At 45.0% G+C, this 23,942-nt stretch overlaps 1 protein-coding gene across 6 annotated transcripts in view; it reads left to right on the forward strand.

The window, feature by feature from the left end:
* BTD (biotinidase) overlaps positions 1-8,899 on the forward strand; it is a 43,983-nt gene extending 35,084 nt beyond the window's left edge. For 5 of the 6 annotated variants that reach the window (XM_006048725.4, XM_006048726.4, XM_025294152.3 and 2 more), the window contains exon 4: positions 3,691-5,142. In XM_006048725.4, the coding sequence (XP_006048787.4) occupies positions 3,691-4,863 (1,173 nt within the window). In that variant the 3' untranslated portion in view covers positions 4,864-5,142. Of the gene's footprint in view, positions 1-3,690; positions 5,143-8,669 lie in introns of those variants that run through there. The other variant, XM_044948659.2, reaches the window with a different exon arrangement.
* The last annotated feature ends 15,043 nt before the right edge of the window (positions 8,900-23,942 follow it).

Raw genomic sequence — 23,942 nt, forward strand, 5'->3', positions numbered from 1 at the left:
TGTTTATTCTTTTGCTGTTCATTGCCTTCACAAAATTTTTGATTTTTTTAAAAAACCTGTATAATAGTTTATTGAAGTGATTTACTTTCCAGTTGTGATTTTCTCTTTTCCATAGATTCTTGCTTCTTTTCTATCTAGGGAAGACCTTTCAATATTTCCTTTAGGGTAGGTTTAGTATTGCTGTATTCTCTTAGTTTTTTGCTTGTCTGAGAAATTATTTATCCCTCCTTCTATTCTAAATGATAATCTTGCTGGGTAGACTATCCTGTGAAAAGTGAAAGTGGAAGTCGCTCAGTCGTATCTGACTCTTTGCGACCCCATGGACTGAAGTCCGTGGAATTCTCCAGGCCAGAATACTGGAGTGGGTAACCGTTCCCTTCTCCAGGGCATCTTCCCAACCCAGGGATCAAACCCAGGTCTCTCACATTGCAGGCACATTTCTTACCAGCTGAGCTACCAGGGAAGTACAGATTTTTCCCTTTTAAGACTTTTTTAAAACTCTTAAGACTCTTTTATGAGTGTATCTTACTGCTCCCTTCTGGCCTGCAACTTTTTTGTAGAGAAAGAAAGAAAGAAACGGAAGTTGCTCACTCATGTCCAACTCTTTGCAACCCCATGGACTGTAGCCCACCAGGCTTCTTCATCTCTCAGATTTTCCAGACAAGAATACTGGAGTGGGTTGCCATTTCCTTCTCCACGGGGTCTTCCTGACCCAGGGATTGAACTCAGGCCTCCAGCATTGCAGGCAGATGCTTTACCTTCTGAGCCACCAGTGAAGCCCATTTCTGTAGAGAAATCAGCTGATAGCCTTAGGGGGTTCCCTTGTAATTAACTCTGTTTTTTTCTTGCTGCCTTTAGAATCCTCTCTTTATCTTTGACTTTTGTCATTTTAATTATAGAATGTCTTGGTGCAGGTCTGTTTCCTTTCGCCTCGTTTGGGACTCTCTTTGCTTCCTATATCTGGATATTTGTTTCTTTCGTTTTGGGAAGTTTTCAGCCATAATTTCTTCAAAGAAATTTTTGATCCCATTTTGTTTTTCTTCTCCTTCTGGAGTCTCTATTATGCTTAGATTGGCACACTTTATATTATCCCGTGTGCACACGTGTCCTCAGTCGCTCAGTTGTGTCCGACTCTTTGCAACCCTGTGGACTGTAGCCTGCCAGGCTCCTCTGTCCATGGGATTCTCCAGGCAGGAATACTGGAGTGGGTTGCCATGCCCTTCTCCAGGGGATCTACTCAACCACGGATCAAACCCATGGTTCTTGTGTCTCCTGCATTGCTCTTTACCACTAGCGCTGTCTGGGAAGCCCATAGTATCCCATAGTCCCTTACGTTGCTTTCATTTTTTTTTCTTTTTATTTGACTTTCTGTCTGCCCTTCTGATTGGGTGATTTCCATTATTCTATCTTCCAAGTATTTATTCATTCTTCTGCATTATTTAATCTGCTATTCATTGCCTTTAGCTCAGCTTTTGTCTGGACAAGTGAGTTTTCTAATTTTTCTTGGCTCCTCTTTATAGCTTCTAGGTCCTTTTTATGGTAATCTGCATTTTTATCAATCGCTCTTCTTAATTCCTTCAGTATTTTCATTATCTCCTTCTTGAATCCAGTGTATATTAGGCTGATGAGGTCTGTTTCATTGTTTGTTCTTTCAGGGGAATTCTCTTGATCTTTTAATTGGGAATGGTTCCTCCACTGTATTTGACTTATATTTCTCTTGCTCTGTGAGTTTAGGAGAAACAGTGATCTGCTGTGGTCTTGGAGGTCTAGTCTAGCTTTATGGGGTAGCCTCCCTGGGTAGCCTATGTGGGTTTGGTATTTTTGGTGTGAGGGCTGTCTTTGGTATAGATGCCTGCTGTTCTTCCCTAGGTCTATATTGGTCATTATCCCCTGGATAGGAGGTATGACAGGCGTCGTGGTGACCAGAGCCTGCGCTGGACGTTGAGCAGGGCCTCCTCTTTGCTCAGTGGTTGTCACTGCCCACTGAGGGCCAGATCTGCTCCTGAGCTGTTGGGACAGAAGCCCCCAGACCCATTTCTGAGCTGGGGTGTGAGGGAGCCGGGGAGCTGAGGGGGGCTGGAGCACTCCTGCTGGGAGAGAGCCACTAAGTATTCCTCTGCCAGCACTGTCCTTCCTGAGTGTGCTCCGTGGTGTCACCTGTCACCTGTCGCGCAGGCGTACAAAGCCTTCTGCTCTTGGCACTGCTCTCCGTCCCTTCTCAACCACGGGAACACGGGCAGCCTGCCCTGGTGTCCCTCGGGTGGCGTTCTCACAAGGCCAGCGCAGCTCCGCTGAAGTCAGGCATCCCGAGCACAGTAGTTGCACACCTGGATCTGCTGCGGGACCTGCGAAAGCAAGCCGCACCCTGCCGGGCCCCGTGTGCATGTCCCCACAAGCACACGGCCGCTAAGGCCGGACCCGTCCCAGGCCCGGGAGCTGCCCCCTGGGATGTCCCGGGGCGCTGAGCTTACGGAGCGGGCAGTGGTGGGGTGACCCGCACAGTGGCAGGGGGAGGGCTCGGATTCCTGCCACTACACGTGGGCGACCACGGGCGCTCCCGCAGAGCTTGCAGAGGTACGCTGTCATCAGCGCCCAGGGAGACGGAGGCTGCTGTGGTGGGCCCACCCCTCCCACCCCTCTGGGCGGTGTGCGTTCACAGTGGGGTTTTGATGGGGGTGCAAGCCCTCCATGAGTGTGCCAAGACTGAGGCTCCTACGGCAGGCCCACCCTCGCCTTGCACGTTTGTTAACAAAGGCTCTTCACTTCTGTGGCCGGCCCAGGCTTCTTCCGCATACACCCCTGCCCCCCACCGTGCTGCAGCCCCATCAGGCTGTCTGCGTGCAGCCCTCTGCGGTCCTGGCCCTCGGGCTGTCCTCTGAAGCCTGAGTTTCAGCACCCAGCCCTGCTGCAGACATCGGTGCATGCATGTCTCTAGTGCAGGCTGGTGGCTGGACTGTCCCTTTCTGTCTTGGTGAAGGGGCTTCCCAGGGTATGCAACCCTTTCCTCTTTCACAGCTACTTCTTAGGGGTGCAAGTCCCGTCCCAATCCACCCCCACCCCGGCTTTTTTTTCTTTCATTCTATCCGGTGTGTGGAGATTTCTCTTATGATTTTGGGTGTTTAAAATGGTCTGCCAGCATTCAGCGGGTATTTTGTGAGAATTATTCAAGATGGAGGTGTATTTTGATGTGTATGTGTGAGGAGGTGAGCTCCACATCCCCCTATTCTGCCACACTGATTGGACCCCCCGGCCAGGATAAACATCTAAAATTATTTTTTCAAGAGCACGGTGTTTTCCCTTTAAAGGACTTTGTTGCACTTTGCATCCCCAGTAACAGCACATGAGTGCCTGTTTGCCCATCCTTTGGTCAGTGAGAGATAGAATAGTCTTTTTAATTTTTGCCAGTCTTATGGAGGTGAGAAATGACACCTCATTATCATATTAATCTGTATGTCCTTACTACTAAAGAGACTGAGCGTCTCCTCAGGTGTCTGTTGGCCATTTGTATTTGTTCATCTGTAGCCCGCTTGTTCATATTCTCTGCGTGCTTTCAGTGGTGGGTACTCTTTTCTTATTGATTTGTGTTAGCTGTTTATATATTATGGACATAATACAGGTACTGCTGTAAGATTATAAGAAGAAGGCAGGGTTTAAAACTTCCTTCGTTGAGACTTTTATTTCCCCCTCTAGGTCCTCCAGCGCCTGAGTTGCATGGCTGTGAAGGGACAGATGTTCCTGGTGGCCAATCTTGGGACAAAGCAGCCTTGTCATAGCAGTGACCCAGGGTGCCCGAGTGACGGGAGATACCAGTTTAACACGAACGCTGTGTTCAGCAGTGATGGAACCCTGGTTGACCGCTACCGCAAACATAACCTCTATTTTGAGGCAGCGTTCGACACCCCTCTGGAGGTGGACCACACAGTCTTCGACACCCCCTTCGCTGGCAAGTTCGGCGTCTTCACTTGCTTTGACATATTGTTCTTTGACCCTGCTGTCAGGCTCCTCCGAGACTCTGAGGTGAAGCACGTTGTGTATCCGACTGCCTGGATGAACCAGCTCCCACTCTTGGCAGCCATTCAGATTCAGAGAGGTTTCGCCATCGCCTTTGGCATCAACTTTCTGGCTGCGAACACCCACCACCCATCTCTGGGGATGACGGGAAGTGGCATACACAGCCCTCTGAAGTCCTCTTGGCACCACGACATGGAAAGCCCTGAAGGTCACCTCATAGTTGCTGAGGTAGCCAAAAACCCACCGGGTCTCGTCAGTACAGGGAATGCCACAGGGAAAACGGACCCATTCCACAGGAAGTTTTTAGAACTCTTGGCAGGGGATCCCTACTCAGAGAAGGATGCCCAGGACGTCCGTTGTGATGCGGCCCCCAAATCAACCACGAATGCCTCTCCCACGTTTAACTCTGAGATGATGTATGACAATTTCACCCTGGTTCCCGTGTGGGGAAGGGACGGCCACGTCCACGTCTGTGCAAACGGCCTCTGCTGTCATCTGCTTTACCAGAGGCCCACCGTGTCCCAGGAGCTGTATGCCCTGGGGGTCTTCGATGGTCTTCACACCGTGCATGGCACCTACTATGTCCAAGTCTGTGCCCTGGTCAAGTGTGGGGGTCTTGGCTTTGACACGTGTGGGCAGGAGATCACAGAGGCCACGGGGATGTTCGAGTTTCACCTGTGGGGGAACTTCAGTACTTCTTATATCTTTCCAATGCTTCTGACCTCAGGGATGACGCTGGAAACCCCTGACCAGCTGGGCTGGGAGAGTGATCATTATTTCCTGAAGAAGAGGGGACTGTCCTCTGGGCTGGTGACGGCAGCTCTCTACGGGCGATTGTATGAAAAGGACTAGGGGTGTGGGAAACGCCCCCCCACATACACACACGGGCACAGGCTGAAGCTCACGGCAGTAGGACCTCCTCTTTGCCCCAGAGCCCATCTGGGAGGCAGGAAGGAGGTAGGGAGACAGGCTGCGCCAGGGTCTTTCCTTCTTAGGTGGAAATTAGTGAGGTATTTTCTGGTATTTTATACTCTCGTTTCTGTTTTTCAAGCCATTTCTTCCCCCAGCAGATCTTTCATCACACAATTGTTTTAAGAGCTCAAACAAAAATAAACGTCAGCTTATATTTCACATGTCCACAAGACGGCTAGTTCTGTGTGTTGTGTGTGCTTTTTCTTGTTGATCAAGTGACTCCCAGCATATACGGGTATTTCACAAGCCTCAAACATTATCGAGGGTAAGAACACTCAAAGCAAAAGCCATCTTAGAATGGCTGCCGTGGGGACTTTTCCCTGCCGGTGGCCAGAATTCAGACCAATCAGGCCACAGCCACCAGCGGCCCCAGCAATGTGGAGCCTGAGGCAGCTTTTGAAAACAGAGGGAAAGCTTTTCTCAAATCTGCCTTTCTGCTAGTGATCGGAATGTGTCAGGCAGGCCTCAGCATAACTGGAAAGAAAGAGGGCTGTGCCCCAGAGAGAGAGGCTGGAAAAAGTGCTGAAGAGAGGGCAGCGATGGGAACAGATGAGTAATAGGATTCCTGGGCACAGTGTGTCACATCCAGGGATTCCAGGCACGTCAATAAATCACGCTGGCTCTGGGCAAGCGCCTTCTGGCTGCCCAGCTGTGAGGGATGGAGCAATGCTGTGAACTTAGGGCCTTCTCCTTGCAGACAGGTGGCCGGAGCGACCTGGGGCTGGCACATGCAGACTTTATCCAGTCACTGGACAGGTGTCTTTGGCGAGCCCACCACAGCCAGAGCAGGACCTCCCACAGAGTGAACTGTAGATGTAAGATCGTATTTAGTGTGTGAAGACCGTTTTCAGGCCACTGGTGTCGGTATTCCTGTGTCCAACATTTCCGAGTTGTTTTGACTCTATGCCTAGTAATTATCTCAGATCATTTTTAAAGTGGAAAATGGATAGGTTTTTTTTTTTTTAAAGAAAATGGATAGTTAGTTTTATGTGATTTGCCGCTTCAAGATATAGCTAGTTTCATCTCCGTTATAAATTAGGTGTTTTAAAGCAATATGTGCATATATATATAATATATAATTAATTGTTATTATAATTATACAAAGCGAAAAATGAGAATCTTTGCCCGTCTCCCACAGTGTGGCCTTCTGGACCCTTCTCTGGCTCTCAGGCAGGATAATAAAGAGCACAGATCCTAGCGTCAGACTGGCCGTTGCTTTCTTGGCCTCCTGGTTTGCACTTCCCCACACAGACCTCGCCTATTTATTTGACCTTGTTGCGCCGGTTTTCTTCTGCCTGGAATGTGTGTTGAATCATTCACGTGGGAAAGAAGTGAAGACCCACTGACTCACTGCCTGCTTGCAAAGGCCTGAAATGAATCAGGCCGGCCTGCAGGGAATTTGCAGACACAAATCAGGATTCCCGAGGAAACCCGGGAGGTCCCCCTGGAACAGAACGGGGACCTCTCCCACCAGATGCTGGCGCAGACCCAGGAGGGGTGAGCTGGCGGCGCCACGCGGTTCCGGATGTGGCCACGGCCGCCGCCCCAGGGAAGCAGAAATCATCTCAGAAATGCACATCTTGCTTCCTGCCGAGATGATTCAGATCAGCCCGAGAGAGACAGGGGCCAGGCCTACACGCAGGCGTGGTGCAGCTCCTTCACCAGCAGACGCTTCTGAGGCACCTGCTGGATTCACCTTCTGCTCCCGCGAGCAGAGCACCGAGAACTTTCCCAGAGCTACTATCTACTGAGGATTCAGAACGAACTGCAAACAAAGCAGAAACCGGGGGGGGGGGGGGGGGGGGGGGGGGGGGGGGGGGCGGCTTCCACGATGAAAAGCAGTTGCCAGATGGCAGAGCAAAGCGGAGGGTAGGGGAAATGAGCAAAATCATTTTCAAGATAGAAAGAAAAAAGAACCCATGACTCATGGTCAGGACATGCTATTGTGAGCTGCGATCCTGAAACTCAGGAAGCAAACGGTGATCCGGACCACAGCAGAGAGGCGGGACGCCCCGGGGTGTACTTTTGGCAGAATCGGGCTTGGGGGAAGGGCCGGTCCGTGCGGTTTACCATAAAGGTGCAGCTGGGCCTGTCTGCGGTTTTCCTCCAAGAGGAAGTGAGAGGCAGCAGTGAGCTGAAGAAGTGCCGTTCTTAGGGAAGGCACAGCCACGGCCTGCCGGCAGCCTGTCTGTCCCAGCGCCTGCCGTGGCCTCTCAGGAGGAGGGTCTCCCCAGCACCCCGCCGAGAGAGCCCCGCCTGGGACCAGTACCCTCACCCCCGAAAGGGACACTGTGCCCACGAGCAGTCTCGCCCACACCCCCGTGGCAGGCACTGACATGCTCCCTATCTCTGCGGATTTGCCCGTTCTGAACAGTCTATCTAAATGGAATCACCCCCAGGTGGCCTTTCCTTCCTGCCTTCCGCCTGGTGTATCGTTTTCAAGGTTTATGCTTGTGTAACGCGTACAAGGTCTTCCTTTTTATGGTTGAATAACGTTTCACTGTATAGATGCATCGCGTTTGTTTATCCATTCATAAGTAAGTGGACTTCAGGTGGCTGCCACTTTTGGCTATTAGGAATAGTGCTGCTATGAACGTTCATGCACAAGTTTATATATGTGAACATGTGTTTTCAACTCCTTGTGTATATGCCTAGGAGAGTAATTGCTGGGTCATATGGTAGTGTTTAATTGTTTGAGGAACTGTCAAGACTGTTTTGGAGAAGGACAGGGCAACCCACTCCAGTGTCCTTGCCTGGAGAATCCCAGGGACGGCAGAGCCTGGTGGGCTGCCGTCTATGGGGTCGCACAGAGTCGGACACGACTGAAGAGACAGCAGCAGCAGCAGCAAGACTGTTTTCCAAAGGGACTACATCATTTTACAGCCCTATTAGCAGTGTTAAAGTATTCCAATATTTTCACATTCTTGCCAGTGCTTGTTATCATCTGTTAAAATCATAGCCGTCCCAATGGCTGTGGTTTCCGTTGTGGGTGTGATTTCGTTTCTCTCATGGCAAATAATGATACATACCTTTCTTTTCTTAATGAATAATTTTACATTTGTGGCTGTGCCGGGTCTTCGATGCTGCCTGGGCTTTTCTCTGGCTGCGGCTAGCGGGGCCTGGGCTCTTCTCTGGCTGCCGCGAGCGAGGGCTGCTCCTCGTTGCAGTGTGAGAGCTTCTGTTGCAGCGGCTTCTCTTGTTGCAGAGCCGTGAGCTCTCTGCCCTCAGGAGCTGCAGAGCGTGGGCTCAGAAGCCGCGGTTCTGGGTGGCGCTCGGGCCCCGTTGCTCTGCCACACGTGGGATCCTCCCGGACCAGGGGTCCAACGGGTGTCTCCTGCCCTGGCAGGCAGACTCCTCACCACTGAGCCACCAGGGAAGCCCTGAAGATTCTTCCAAGTGCTTATTGGCCACTTACATATCTTTTTTGAAGAAATTATTAAAATCATATGCCTCCATTCTCCCCCAGACTCCCCTCCCATCCAGGCTGCCACGTAACCCTGAGCAGAGTTCCCCGTGCTGTGCAGTAGGTCCTTGTGATGACCGTTATACATTCAGCAGCGTGTGCATGCCCATCCCGACTCCCGAACTACCCCTTCTCACCCCTCCTTGCTGGCAACTACAAGTTTGTTCTCTATGTTGGTCAGTCTCTTTCTGTTTTGTAAGTTCATTCGTGTCTTTCTTTTTAGATTCCACATACAAGGGATGTCCTACAATAGCTCTCCCCTGTCTGACTGACCGCACTCAGTGTGGCAGTCTCCGGGTCCACCCATGTTGCTGCAGATGGCATCATTTCATCCTCACGTGTGTGTGCGGCTGAATCCCTTCGCTGTTCACCTAAACTAACACATTGCTGTTGACCGGCTCTACCCGAATGCAAAATGAGAAGTCTGGAAAAAATAAAACCTTATGCCCACTTAAAAAAACTGAATTTTCTTTTTATTATTTAGTTGTAGGAGTTCTCTATTTTGAATATTAGACCCTTACCAGATAAGTGATCTGCAAATATTTTCTCCATTTGTTGGCTGTCTTTTCACTTTTTGATACTGGTTTTTGGTACACGAAAGTTTTTAATTTTGTGATGAAATTTTTAAGATGAAATCTAATTTATCTGTTTTTTTCTTAGTTGTTTGTACTTTAGGTGTCATACCTAATCCACGGGCACAGACTTAGAGCTGTTTTCTTCTAAATATTTTCTAGCTTGAGCTCTTACATTTAGATCTAAGACCCACAGAAGTTAATTTTTGTATATGTTGTGAAGCAGGGGTCCAAATTCATTCTTTTGCAAGTGAGCATCTAGCTGTCCCAGCACCATTTGTTGAAAGAGGTTATTTTTTCCCCTTTGCATTATCTTGGTGCCTTTACGGAAATCTACTGACCATAAATGAATGGGATTATTTCTCAACTCAGTGCAGTTCCACTGATCTGTATGTCTGTTCTTAAGTGAGTACCACAGTTGACCTTATTACACTGGCCTTGTAGTAAGTTTTTAGATTGGGAAGCATGAGTCCTCTTTATTCTTCATTAAAATTGCTTTGGCTATTTTGGATCCTTTGAAGTTCCATATGAACTTTTTGGGGCCACCTTGTCAATTTTTGTCAAAAAATCACTGGAATTTTGATAGATATTTCATTAAACCTATAATTTGGGGAGTGCTGCCATTTTAATAATATTGTTTTCCAATTCATGTACACAGGATGTATTCCTATTTAGTCATTTTTAGTGTACGAATTTTATATTCCTTTTATTTTTATTCCCAAGTATTTTGGGGAATGCTATAATAAATGGAATTGTTCTTTTAAATTCATTTTAAATCATTAATTGCAAGTGTATAAAAATAGTTGATTTTTTATATTGATCTTGACTCTAGCAACCCTGCTGAACTTCACAGCACTAATAATTTTCTGGCAGAGTTTTTAGGGTTTTCTCTATTAAAAGACACTTGCTCCTTGGAAGAAAAGCTATGACAAACCTAGACAGCATATTAAAAAGCAGAGACATTACTTTGCCATCAACTGACTCATTGGAAAAGACCCTGATGCTGGGAAAGATTGAAGGCAGGAGGAGAAGGGGACAACAGAGGATGAGATGGCTGGATGGCATCACCAAATCAATGGACATGAGTGTGAGCAAGCTCCGGGAGTTGGTGATGGACAGGGAGGCCTGGCGTGCTGCAGTCCATGGCGTCGCCAAGAGTTGGACACGACTGAGCGACTGAACAACCACAAATATACAAGATCATGTCATCTACACATAGATTAACTTTTTCCTTTTGTATAAATACCCTCTTTATCCCCTCCCGTCTGATTGTTCTGAGTGGAACCTCTAGTACAATGTTGGGTTGATGAGGTGAGACTGAACACCCTTGCCTCATTTCTGATCTTGGGGAAAAGCTTTCATTCATGCATTCATTCATCCATGTCAGCTGTGGGCTTCTCATAGTTGAAGCTTCCTTCTACTCCTAGTGTTTACTGTTTTTATCTTCAAAATTCTTTTTCTCCATTAATAGTGATAATCAAGTGTTTGCCGCTTTTATTGATATGGAGTATTACACTGACTTATTTTTATATGTTGGACATATCTTGCATTCCCGGGATAAGCCCCACTTAGTCATGGTATGTAACGTTTATTGTTGGCTGCGCTGTGTCTTTGCTGCTGCCCGCGGGCTTCCTCTAGTTGCGGTGAGCGGGGCCGTTCTTACAGTGAGCGGGCTTCTCACTGCGGTGGGTTCTCTTGCTGCAGAGCATGGGCTCTGGGGGCATGGGCTTGGTTGCCCAGCAACTTGTGGGATCTTAATTCCCGGACCAGGGATCATCCCGCGTCCTCTGAATTGGCAGGCAGATTCTTTACCATCAGACTACCAGGGAAGTTCCTATATGATACTTTTTCAGCACTGGTATATTTGAGTTGATAGTATTTTTCTTTTGATGCCTTTTTGAGTCTGTATTCATAAGGGATATTCATGGTGTATGAGGGTTTCTAGACAGTGATGGATTTGATTGGACACTATTTTGTTGATAACTTTAGCATCTGTGCTCATAAAAGAGAATAGTTGTGTAGTGGTCTTACGATGCCTTTGTCTGGTTTTGGTATGAGGTTAATACCTCACAGAGCGAGGTGGAAATGTTTCCCTCATCTGTTTTTTAAAAAAGTTTGTGAAAGCCTGGTGTTACTTCTTGAAACGTTTTGTACAGTTCACCAGTGAAGTCACCTGGTCCTGAGCGTTTCTTCATGGGGATTTTTGTTTTTTTAATTCAATGTCTTTATATAGCATAAGCCTACTCAGACTTTTCTATACTCCCACTTCTTGAGACAGTTTTGATAGTTTATCTTCCTAGGAATTTGTTCATTTAGATTAGTAGCTTTGTTGGTGTGTAATTATTCATAGTACTCTCTTATGAATTCATTTTATTTCTATGAGGTTATTAGAATTCCTCTTCTTTTCCTGATTTTCAATCTTTTTTTCTGGATCGATCTAGCTACACGTTTGTCAGTTTTTTCAGATTTCTGTAGAGGGATTGTTTTGTTGGTTTTTCTTTTTTCTTGAATGCCTACATTTATTTTCGCTCTAACTTCTCTTGTTTTCTTCCGCCCGCTTTGGGTTCTGTCTGCACGTCTTTTGTCTAATATCTTAAACTGGAAGATTATAGATTTGAGACCTTTCTCCCTTTTTACTATGTTTTCAGCTAAATTCCCTCTAAGCACTGCTTTCACTACAGTGAAGTGAAATGTTATATTTTTTTCTTTCATTAATCAATATGCCAGCAAATTTGGAAAACTCAGCAGTGGCCACAGGACTGGAAAAAGTCAGCTTTCATTCAAATCCAAAAGAAGGGCAATGCCAAAGAGTGTTCAAACTACCACACAATTGCACTCATCTCACTTGCAAGCAAGGTAGTCTTCAAAATCCTTCAAGCCAGGCGTCAACAGTACCTGAACCAAAAAATTCCAGACGTACAAGCTAAATTTAGAAAAGGCAGAGGAACCAGAGATCAAATTGCCAACATCTGTTGGATCATAGAAAAAGCAAGAGTATTCCAGAAAAACATTGACTATGCCTTTGACTGTGTGGATAACAACAAACTGTGGAAAATTCTTAAAGAGATGGGAATACCAGACCACCCTACCTGCCTCCTCAGAAACCTGTATGCAGGTCAAAGAACAACAGTTAAAACTGGACATGGAACAATGGACTGGTTCAAAACTGGGAAAGGAGTACATCAAGGTTATATAGTGTCACCCTGCTTATTTAACTTACACGCAGAGTACATCATGCGAAATGCCAGGCTGGATGAAGCACAAGCTGTAATCAAGATTGCAGGGAGAAATACCAATAACCTGAGATAAGCAGATGACATCACTCTAATGGCAGAAAGCAAAGAGGAGCTAAAGAGCTTCTTGATGAAGATAAAAGAGGAGAGTGAAAAACCTGGCTTAAAACTCGGCATTCAAAAGACTAAATCATGGCATCCATCTGGTCCCAACACTGAAGGGACTATGATTTTAGTCTGTCACTCTTTCCATTGTTTCCCCATCTACTTGCCATGAAGTGATGGAACCAGATGCCATGATCTGAGCTTTTTGAATGCTGAGTTTTAAGCCAAATTTTTCACTCTTCTTTTTCACTTTCATCAAGAGGCTCTTTAGCTCCTCTTCATTTTCTGCCATAAGGGTGGTATCATTTGCATATGTGAGGTTATTGCTATTTCTCCTGGCAATCTTGATTCCAGCTTGTGCTTCATCCAGCCTGGCATTTTGCATGATGTACTCTGCATATAAGTTAAATAAGCAGGGTGACCATATACAGCCTTGACGTACTCCTTTCCCAATTTGGAACCAGTCCATTGTTTCATGTCCGGTTTTAACTGTTGCTTCCTGACCTGCATACAGATTTCTCAGGAGGCAGGTCAGGTGGGCCGGTATTCCCAACTCTTGAAGAATTTTCCAGAGTTTGTCATGACCCACACAGTCAAAGGCTTTGACACAGTCAGTGAAGCAGAAGTAGATGTATTTCTGGAACTCTCTTGCTTTTTCTATGGTCCAACAGATGTTGGCAATTTGATCTCTGGTTCCTCTGCCTTTTCTAAATCCAGCTTGAACATCTGGAAGTTCTCGGTTCACATACTATTGGAGCCTAGTTTGGAGAATTTTGAGCATCACTTTGCTAGCATGTGAGATGAGTGGAATTGTGCAGTAGTTTGAACATTCTTTGGCATTGCCTTTCTTTAAGATTGGAATGAAAACTGACCTTTTCCAGGTCTGTGGTCACTGCTGAGCTTTCTAAATTTGCTGGCATCTTGAGTACAGCACTTTCACAGCATCATCTTTTAGGATTTGAAATAGCTCAGCTGGAATTCCATCACCTCCACAGCTTTGTTCGGAGATATGCTTCCTAAGGCCCACTTGACTTCACATTCCCGGATGTCTGGCTCTAGGTGAGTGATCACAGTATCATGGTTATCTGGCTCATTCAGATCTTTTTTGCATAGTTCTTCTGTATATTCTTGCCACCTCTTCTTAATATCTTCTGCTTCTGTTAGGTCCATACAGTTTCTGTCCTTTATTGTACCCATCTTTGCATGAAATGTTCCCTTGGTATCTCTAATTTTCTTGAAGAGAGATCTAGTCTTTCCCATTCTATTGCTTTCCTCTATTTCTTTGCATTGATCACTGAGGAAGGCTTTCTTATCTCTCCTTGCTATTCTTTGGAACTCTGCATTCAGATGCTTTTATCTTTCCTTTTTTCCTTTCCCTTTCAGTTCTCTTCTTTTCTCAGCTATTTGTAAGGCCTCCTCAGACAACCATTTTGCCTTTTTGCACTGCTTTTTATTGGGGATGATCTTGATCCCTGTCTCCTGTACTATATCATGAACTTCTAGCCCTAGTTCATCAGACACTCTGTCAGGTCTAATCCCTTGAATCTATTTCTCACTTCCACTGTATAATCATAAGGGATTTGATTTAGGCCATACCTGAATGGTCTAGTGGTTTTCCCTACTTTCTTAATTTAAGTCTGAATTTTGTAATAAAGAGTTCATGATCTGAGACACAGTCAGCTCCCGGTCTTGTTTTTGTTGACTGTATAGAGCTTCTCCATCTTTGGCTGCAAAGAATATAATCAATATAATTTTGGTGTTGACCATCAGGTGATGTTCATGTGTGGAGTTGTCTCTTGTCTTGTTGGAAGAGGGTGTTTGCTATGACCATTGCGTTCTCTTGGCAAAACTCTGTTAGCCTTTGCCCTGCTTCATTTTGTATTTCAAGGCCGAACTTGCCTGTTACTCCAGGTGTTTCTTGACTTCCTACTTTTGCATTCTAGTCCCCTATGATGAAAAGGACATCTTTTTTGGTGTTAGTTCTAGAAGGTCTTGTAGGTCTTCATAGAACCATTGAACTTCAACTTCTTTGTCATTAGTGGTTGGGGCCTAGACTTGGATTACTGTGATATTGAATGGGTTGCCTTGGAAACAAGCAGAGATCATTCTGTTGTGTTTGAGACTGTACCCAAGTACTGCATTTTGGACTCTTTTGTTGACTATGAGGGCTACTCTATTTCTTCTAATGGGTTCTTGCCCACAGAAGTAGATATAATGGTCATCTGAATGACATTCGCCCGTTCCAGTCCATTGTAGTTCAGTGATTCCTAAAATGTCGATGTTCACTCTTGAATCTCCTGTTTGATCACTTCCGATTTACCTTGATTCGTGGACCTAACATTTCAGGTTCCTATGCCATATTGTTCTTTACAGCATCAGACTGTACTCCCATCACCAGTCACAGCCACAACTGGCGTTGGTTTCACTTTGGCTCCATCCCTTCATTCTTTCTGGAGTTATTTCTCCACTTTTCTCCAGTAGCCTATTGGGCACCGACTAACCTGGGGAGTTCATCTTTCAGCGTCCTATCTTTTTGCCTTTTCATGCTGGTCTTGGGGTTCTCAAGGCAAGAATACTGAAGTGGTTTTCCATCCTCTTCTTCAATGGACCACGTTTTGTCAGAGCTCTCCACCATGACCTGTCTGTCTTGGGTGGCCCTATATGGCATGGCTCATAGTTTCATTGAGTTAGACAAGGCTGTTATCCATGGGATCAGTTTGGTTAATTTTCTGTGATTATGGTTTTCATTCTGTCTGCCCTGTAATGGATAAGGATAAGGGGCTTGTGGAAGCTTCCTGATGGGAATTATAGCCGTAGGAAATGTACTTCTTACATAATGTCTCGAACGTTGAAATGACTGCTTAGTCCAGGCGCTGAAGTGCGGCTGCTGTGTCGGCAGGTGTGGAGCGGCCTGAGTCTCGGTGTGCGTTCCCCTCTGAGCTCTTGGGCAACCGTGTGTGCTGGCAGGGAGCCATCATCGAAAAGGGATCTTTTCTTCTGAGCAGTGGGTTTCAACAGTTGGCTTAAAATATCCAGTAAGCCATGTTATCAACAAGCGTGGTGTCATCCAGACTTTCTTGTTCTATTTATGTAGCACAGGCAGAGTTATATAGCGTATTGTTAAAGGCCCCAGGGTTTTCAGAATCTGAGTACTGGCTCAACGTTAGCTGCATTCAGTCAGTTCAGTTGCTCAGTCGTGTCCGACTCTTTATGATCCCATGGACTGCAGCACTCCAGGCCTCCCTGTCCATCACCAAGTCCCAGAGTTTACTCAAACTCATGTCCATTGAGTTGGTGATGCCATCCAACCGTCTTATCCTCTGTCGTGCCCTTCTCCTCCTGCCTTCAATCTTTCCCAGCATCAGGGTCTTTTCAAATGAGTCAGTTCTTCGCATCAGGTGGCCAAAGTATTGGAGTTTCAGCTTCAGCATCAGTCCTTCCAATGAACATTCAGGACTGATTTCCTTTAGGATGGACTGGTTGGATCTCCTTGCTGTTCAAGGGACTCTCAAGAGTCTTCTCCAACACCACAGTTCAAAAGCATCAATTCTTCGGTGCTCAGCTTTCTTTATAGTCCAACTCTCACATCCATACATGACTACTGGAAAAACCATAGCCTTGACTAGATGGACCTTTGTTGACAAAGTAATGTCTCTGCTTTTTAATATGCTTTCTTGGTTGATCATAATTTTCCTTCCAAGGAGTAAGCATCTTTTTGTTTCATGGCTGCATTAGCCTCTGACATTAGAGTCAGCCTGTTTTTTGAAGCTTTTAAGCCAGGCATTGAGTTCTTCTCTCTAGCTATTAAAGTCCTAGGTGGCATCACCTTCCAACAGAAGGCAGTCCCAGCTATTGTCGTTTAGTGTAGCTGACTACATCTTAGCTAGATTGACTGCATAACCTGCTGCAGGTTCTACATCTGCTTCGCCTTGCACTTGGAGTCATAGAGATGGCTTCTTTCCTTAAACCTCAGGAAGCAGCCTCTGCGGGCTTCAGCTCTTCTGCAGCTTCCTTGCTTCTCTCAGCCTTCACAGAACTGAAGAGAGTTAGGGACTTGCTCTGGTTCAGGCTTTGCTGTGAGGGAATGTGGTGGCTGGTTTCATCTTCTATCTGGACCACTCAGATTTTGTCTGTATCAGCAATAAGGCTCTTTTGCTTTCTTATCATTCATGTGTTCACTGGGGCAGCACTTTTCATTTCCTTTGAAAACTTTGCTTTTGCATTCATTTACAACTTGGCTGTTTGGTCAAGGGACCTAGCTGTGGGCCTGCTCTGGGCTATTGTTATGCCCTCCTCACTGAGAGGAATCATTTTGAGCTTTTGATTTAAAGAAAGAGGTGTGTGACTCTTCCTTTCACTTGAACACTTAGAGGCCATTTTAAGGCTAGTAACTGGTCTAATTTCAATATTGTTGTGTTTCCAGGCAGAGGGAGGCCCGAGGGAAAAAAGATGAGGAAATAAGTAGTGGACAGTCAGAACACACACATATTAAATTTGCCATCTTAAATTGGTGTGGTTTGTGGCACCCCCAAATAAGTACAATAGTAACATCAATGATCATTGATCACCATAACAAATATATTAAGAATAAAATTTGAAATTTTTGCAACAATTACCAAAATGTGACAGATATAAAGTGAGGATATGTTGTTAGAAATATGCTGCCTATAGACTTACCCAATTCAGGATTGCCACAAACCTTCACTTTGTAAAAAATGCAGTATCTGTGAAGTGCAATAAAGCAGATCCCAATAAAACAAGGTCTGCCTGTATTATACAAAATCTTTTCTCCTGTGAGCTCCTTTCCCCCTATTCCTTTGTGTTATTGTCACAAATTCACATTTTCATACATTATGTGCCCATCAACAGAGATTTATAATTATAGCTTTATATAGTTGACTTTTAAATGAGAAATAAAAATTCAAAAAAAATAGATTTGTACTGTTTTTAAAGTTTAGTTTGCTGTTATCATTACTGTTGCTCTTTATGTTTTTGTTTTTCTTAGTAACAAATAGGTAATAATAAATAGAACATCTTAATCTGTCCTTCATTTCTGAAAGACAGTTGTGCTGGATATAATGCTCTTTATGGACAGTATTTTTCTTTCAGCACCTTGACTACCACATCCCTGCCTCTGACTCCATCAGCTCTGATGAGAAACTAGCTGTTAATGTTATTAGGATTTCTTGTACATGATGGATTACTTCTTTCTGCTTTCAAGATGCTTGTTTTGTCTTTAGACAGTTTGATTATAATGTGTATAGGCTAGATCTCTTTGAGTTTATATTCTTCTTGGGGTTCTTTGAGCTTTTTGAGTTTGTAGATTAGCATTTTTGAAATTAAGTTTCAGCCATTATTTCTTCAAATATTCTGCCTCCTTTTCTTTCTCTTCTCTTTCTGGGACTTCCCTTGTGTGCATGTTGCTATGTTTATTGGGATCTCACAGGTCTCTGAGGCTATGATCACTTTTCATTTTTCCCCCTTTTCTCCTCAAGACTAGGAATTGACCTACCCTCACACCCACTGGTTCTTCTGTCTCCTGAGATCTAACATTGAGTCCCTCTAGTCAAGTTACTGTAATTTCCAAATACAGAACTTCCATCTGCTTTTAAAAATATTATCTCTATTCTCTCTTTAGTGAGGTATTTTTTTTAAAACCTTTAATTCTTTAGACATGGTTGCTCTAGCTCCTTGAACATGTTTAAAATAAATGGTTTAGCTTCTTTGTCTAGTGAACCCAATGTCTCAGCTTCTTCAAGGATCATTTCTATTGATTGTTTTTCCTGTGTAGGGGTATTAACGTTGTTTCTCGGCATATCTCAACCTTTTGTTGAAAATTGGGCTTTTAAAATAATATAACATGGCAATTCTGGAAATCAGATTCACCCCCTCCCCAGAGTTTGCTGTTACTGCTGCTTGTTACGGTTGCTTAGTGACTTTTCTGAACATGTTCTGTAAAGTCTGTGTTTTTGCATTGTGGACAGCGACGTCTCTACTCATTTAGCTTAGCAGTCAGCTAATAATTGGACAGAGGTTTCCTTAAACATCTGGGACCAAAAGAATTCCCTGGTCTTTGCCAAAGGGCTGTGTCTATAAGGGCACATCTTCAAAATGCAGCTTGGCAGTTGAAAATTGGCTTTCACTTCCTGTTTGTGCAGAGCCTCAAAATTAGGCACAGGTAAGAATTTAGGGTAGCCTCGGTCTTATACAAGAAGGCACACAGGTTCATGTGTGTGTGTGGCATTCTAGATTTCTTTTCAAAACTCTTATGGACATCTCTTCTCCTAGCTTTTCTTTTTAAGCTTTTGGTTATCTGTTGCTTGCCTCAGCTCTTATCCACCTCTGAAGGTAAGGGCAACATTAAAACTCTTGCCTGGTGCTGGGAAAACAGGAGAGCTACATGTGAAAGAATGAAACTAGAACATTCTCTAACTCCATACACAAAAATAAGCTCAAAATGAATTAAAGACCTAAAGGTAAGAGCGGATACTATGAAACTCCTAGAGGAAAGCAGGCAGGACACTCTGACATAAATCAGAGCAAGATCTTTTTGGATCTGTCATCTACAGCAATGGGATACAAGCAAAAATAAACAAATGGGACCTAGTTAAAAAGTTTTTATACAGCAAAGGAAACTATAAACAAAATGAAAACACAATCTATGGATGGGGAGAAAATATCTGCAAACAATTGAACCAACAAGGGCTTACTTTCTAAAGTGTACAGCTCATGGAGTTCAATGTCAAAAACCAACCAACCTAATAAAAATGTGTACAAGATCTAAACAGACATTTTTCCAAAGAAGACATACAGATGACCAGTGGGCACATGAAAAGATGCTCAGCACCACTAATTTTTAGGGAAATGCAAATCAAAACTATAATGAGGTTATTACCTCATGCCAGCCAGAATGGTCATCATTAAAAAGTCTACAGATAATAAATGCTGGAGGGCGTGTGCAGGAAACAGAACTGTCCTGCAGTGTCGGTGGGAATGTAAATTGATGTGGCCACTATGGAGAACAATATAGAGGTTCCTTAAAAAACTAAAAATAGAGCTGCCATATGATCCTGCAAGCCCACTCCTGGGCATATATCCAGAGAAAGCCTTAATTTGAAAAGATACATGAACTCCAATGTTCATTGAAGCACTATTTACAATTGCCAAGACATGGAAGCAACCTATACAACCAAGACACGGGATCAAGACATGGAAGCAAACTATCCATTGACAGATGAATGCATAAAGATGTGGGGGTATGTGTACATACACAGACATACACACAATGGAGTATTTACTCAGCCATGAAAATAATGAAATAATGCCACTTGCAGCAACATCAGTGGATGGACCTAGAGATTATCATAGTGAGTGAAGTAAGCCAGACAAAGAAAGGCAAATTATCATAGGATATCACTTGCCATATGGAAACTTAAAAAAAAAAAAAGATACAAATGAACTTACAAACATAAAGAGACAGATGTAGAAAATAAGCTTATAGTTACCAAAAGGGAGAGGGGAGGGGAGGGATAAATTAGGAGCTTGAGATGAACATATATCACTAGTAGAATTGATGCTTTTGAACTGTGGTGTTGGAGAAGACTCTTGAGAGTCCCTTGGACTGCAAGATCCGACCAGTCCATTCTGAAGGAGATCAGCCCTGGGATTTCTTTGGAAGGAATGACGCTAAAGCTGAAACTCCAGTACTTTGGCCACGTCATGCGAAGAGTTGACTCATTGGAAAAGACTCTGATGCTGGGAGGGATTGGGGGCAGGAGGAGAAGGGGACGACAGAGGATGAGATGGCTGGATGGCATCACTGACTCGATGGACGTGAGTCTAAGTGAACTCCGGGAGTTGGTGATGGACAGGGAGGCCTGGCGTGCTGTGATTCATGGGGTCGCAAAGAGTCGGACACGACTGAGCGACTGAACTGAACTGAACTGATACATAAAGTAGATAACCAACAAGGAGCTACTGTATAGCACAGGGAGCTATACTCAATATTTTATAATAACCTGTAAGAGAAAAGAATCTGAGAAAGGATATCTGTTTATGTGTGTATGTGTAACTGATCAATTTGCTGTATGCCTGAGACTAACACAATACTGTAAATCAAATGTATTTCAATTAAAAAAATTCCCCCGAAATTCTTTCCTGTAATTGTTTTCAACAAGTCTCTCTTCAGGGAAAATCACTTTCACAGTGGGTCAACTTTGAGTTTGCTCAGCTACTGACAACACGGTAAGTGGGATCTTCCAGGGAACCATCAGGCAGCGAAAATGATGGCAGTTCTCGGGAGTGAGGCTTTGAAAGGGCTCTCGTTTTGCTGTGCTCCTTCCCTGGGTGGCTGGCTGCACCGGGAACGTGGGCTTGGTTGTCAAGGCTCCCCCAGAGCTGGAATGAGAAATGCAACTAGAGCAAGTTGTAACACCACGAAGGTCACCGATCTCAGTGGTCCTTGCTGTTTTCACTGACATCACTTGGCAAACGCTTTTGGACCATTAGCAACGTCCTAGGTCCTACTCCCACCTAACTCCTTCTCACCTAACTGTAGGCAACCAGGGGCATTTCTCCCCATGCCCCTACACTCACAAGCACCTAGAATGTGAGGAGACAAAGTCCTTCTCCAGACACCCCCTTTCCTTGAATTCTCTTCATTCACATTCTGTCATTTATATCATGAATATCGTATCATGAATATCAGAACCACAAGAAAGCGCTCTCTAGGATACTGGATCCTACCATCTTTGGGCAGGCACAATGAGGGTTCAAGACCATGTCGAGTGCAAAATTTCCTGTGAACGTGAAAATGCATTGTTTCTACTAGGTCTGAGGCAATGCAACTCACAGTGCTCCGCTGTTACCAGAAGCGAACCAGCTCTCCATGTTCGGGCGGAGGGTGGTGAACTTTACCGGAAAGCCTGTTTTAGAGCTTAGTGCTCACCTAACCTCAGTCATTGGGCCATGTTCATTTCTAGCTAAAGATTTAAGCGAGTTACATGTCACAGACTAGGGGTGGTGGAGCCAACAGGCATCTAAGAAACACTTTCGATTAAACCAGATCCCCTCTCTTTAAATGCCAACTGATGCTTGGGTTAAGCTATGACATGCTTTGGGCTTTCCTGGTGGCTTGGATGGCATGGAATCTGCCTGCAATGCAGGAGACTGCGGTTCAATCCCTGGGTTAGGAGGATCCCCTGGAGAAGGGAATGGCTACCCACTCCAGTATTCTTGCCTGGAGAATTCCGTGGACAGACGAGCCTGGCGGGCTACAGTCCATGGGGTCATGAAGAATCAGACACGACTGAGTGACTAATACTTTCACATGCTTTGGGGTTAGTTAAACCTTAGGTTTGCTTTTGGGGATTAGGTTGCCATCCTTGTCTATGCTTTTCCTGCTTTTATTAATTTCTTACTTCAACATTCTTCCACTTTCTCAGCAAAATCTTATGGCATCTCACATCAAAAATTGTATGATTCTTGAGTGCATAAATGGGAGTCTTTTAAATCAAGGATTTTCCCCAACTACCAAATATCACAAATCTTTCTCTGTGGAACAATCACCTTTGACATCCCTCTTGCTTCCCCTACTAAAATGTATGCTTCTTGGCGGCAGCAAATTTATCCCTGGCATAGCTCCAGGCTTTAAGACAGTGCGTGCTGCACAGTATGGACTCAAAAAATGTTTGCTGAAGGCCTTAAAATCGAAAATGCAATTTTTCTTTAGGTTGAGAGAAGGGCACAGAGGAAGAAGTTTTTAAAGATCAAATCAAAATCATGGCTTTTCAGATTAAGGAACTGCCACACCTCAGCCTGTATTTCAAACCTAATCAAGAAAGAAGGCAGGTAAGAATCAAAGGGAAGAGGGGTACAACACTCTCTGGGAAATGAGAAGTAACACAGACCAAGGCAGGCAGAGAAATGGGGACTTACACGAGTGCTGGAGACGAGCTGAGGACACGAGCTAGCTAGTGGAGAGCTGGAGTGAATGGTCACAATCAGACACGGGAGGGGAATGGCACGGCATTGAAATCCAACCCCTACCCTATCAGTTCAACACTACCAGGGAAGAACTTTCCAACTCCAAATTCATTTCTGCAGCCCCCTTTTTAATATCTGAACCTCCTACACCAGAAGGGGAACCACAAGAAGGGAAGGAGCAGGCAGAGAGCCAAGACTGCGAGGCATGTCCACGGATAAACCTAAAACAATGGCAAGATGGTGTGGACCATCGCTTCAGGGCTAAGTTCATTGTGAACTGAACTCAAATTCTTCTTCTCCGACAAGCAGCGCCAACCGCCCCATCTCGCTGAGGCTGGACTCGGCAGTGGCCAATCAGCCACCGTGACGCAGAGGCGTGACCCGGGCGTGCGGAGGGCAGGCTTGCCTTCTTGTGCTCGGGTCACAGGAACACAGAGCGAGGCAGATGGAGCCCAGTTCACAACGTGGCCAAGTCCAGCCAGGCTCCCGCTTGAGCATCACCCAGCCAAGCCCGCCAGCTACCTGCAGAGGCACAAGTGAGGATGTTAGCTTGACAAGACTTGAAGCAGCAGTAGCAACAGAAACACGAGCAGCTGTCCTTCTCTGAGGCTGTACCGGGAGGACACACTCTAGTAACACTCCGCCTTCTCTGCACTATGCCCAGAGCCTAGCACAGTTCTTGCTTGGCACACGGCAGGTGTTGCGGCACCTGTGTTCCTTCTCAAACTCATGACCTGGGATAATAAAGCTGAAAGGAACCTACCTCATTTAGTGGCCAAGCATATGGTCCAGTTTCAAAATGGCCAATTTCAACAAGGACTAGAAAGTGTTATCAGAGGTCATCAGGTGACCAAACACCAAGGGTGGGAACAACTGCCTGGATGTGAACCTAGGCCCTAATGAATTATGGGCCAAACAAGCTCAGGCAGAATTCAGCTCACCTTTCTGCCTCATTCCTCCTGTGTTAAATGGTGCTATGAATAGGAGCTACCTCATAGGACAGTTGTGTGGATTAAGAGACAGATTTCAAGTACTTACAACCTTGCCTGGCGCATGACAAACACTGTGTATGCACTTTGTTACTATTATCAGCGTTAAGACGATTTGGCAAAGGTATTCAAGTCTTCCTGGCCTGGTCCTCCCATCGCTTATTTATATCTACTTGCTCTCACTTCCATCTAATCTCTGTGTATAATAAATACTTCTGTAGGTTTACATGCTAAGAGCTGATATCCATTCCATCCACCTCCCCTCCACCAAGCATTTTAAGAACTGCTGATTCTGTTCTCACTCAGGCTATCATCTGCCCCTTCTCCACCTGCTCAAATCAGATTTGTTCCTCAATGTTCTGCCTAAATACCACCTCTTCCAAGAAGTCTGTTCTCGTCACCCTTCCCACAGGGATCGTGTTGTAGTCCTCACTTGCTTCGGTTAGCAGTCTATCAATTACACTTTCACTTTCCACTTTTAGGCACATACCTTCCATGATGAAACCAAGAGGACCAGATCCCACTTTTGAGGCTCCTTTTCTGTCCACTGCCAAGCATGTAACAGGCAAGCAGTAAGTATTTGTTGAATAACTGTATTTAAAATGCTTGTTTA

The sequence above is a fragment of the Bubalus bubalis genome, chromosome 1 (assembly GCF_019923935.1).
Source record: "Bubalus bubalis isolate 160015118507 breed Murrah chromosome 1, NDDB_SH_1, whole genome shotgun sequence".
NCBI lineage: Eukaryota > Metazoa > Chordata > Mammalia > Artiodactyla > Bovidae > Bubalus > Bubalus bubalis.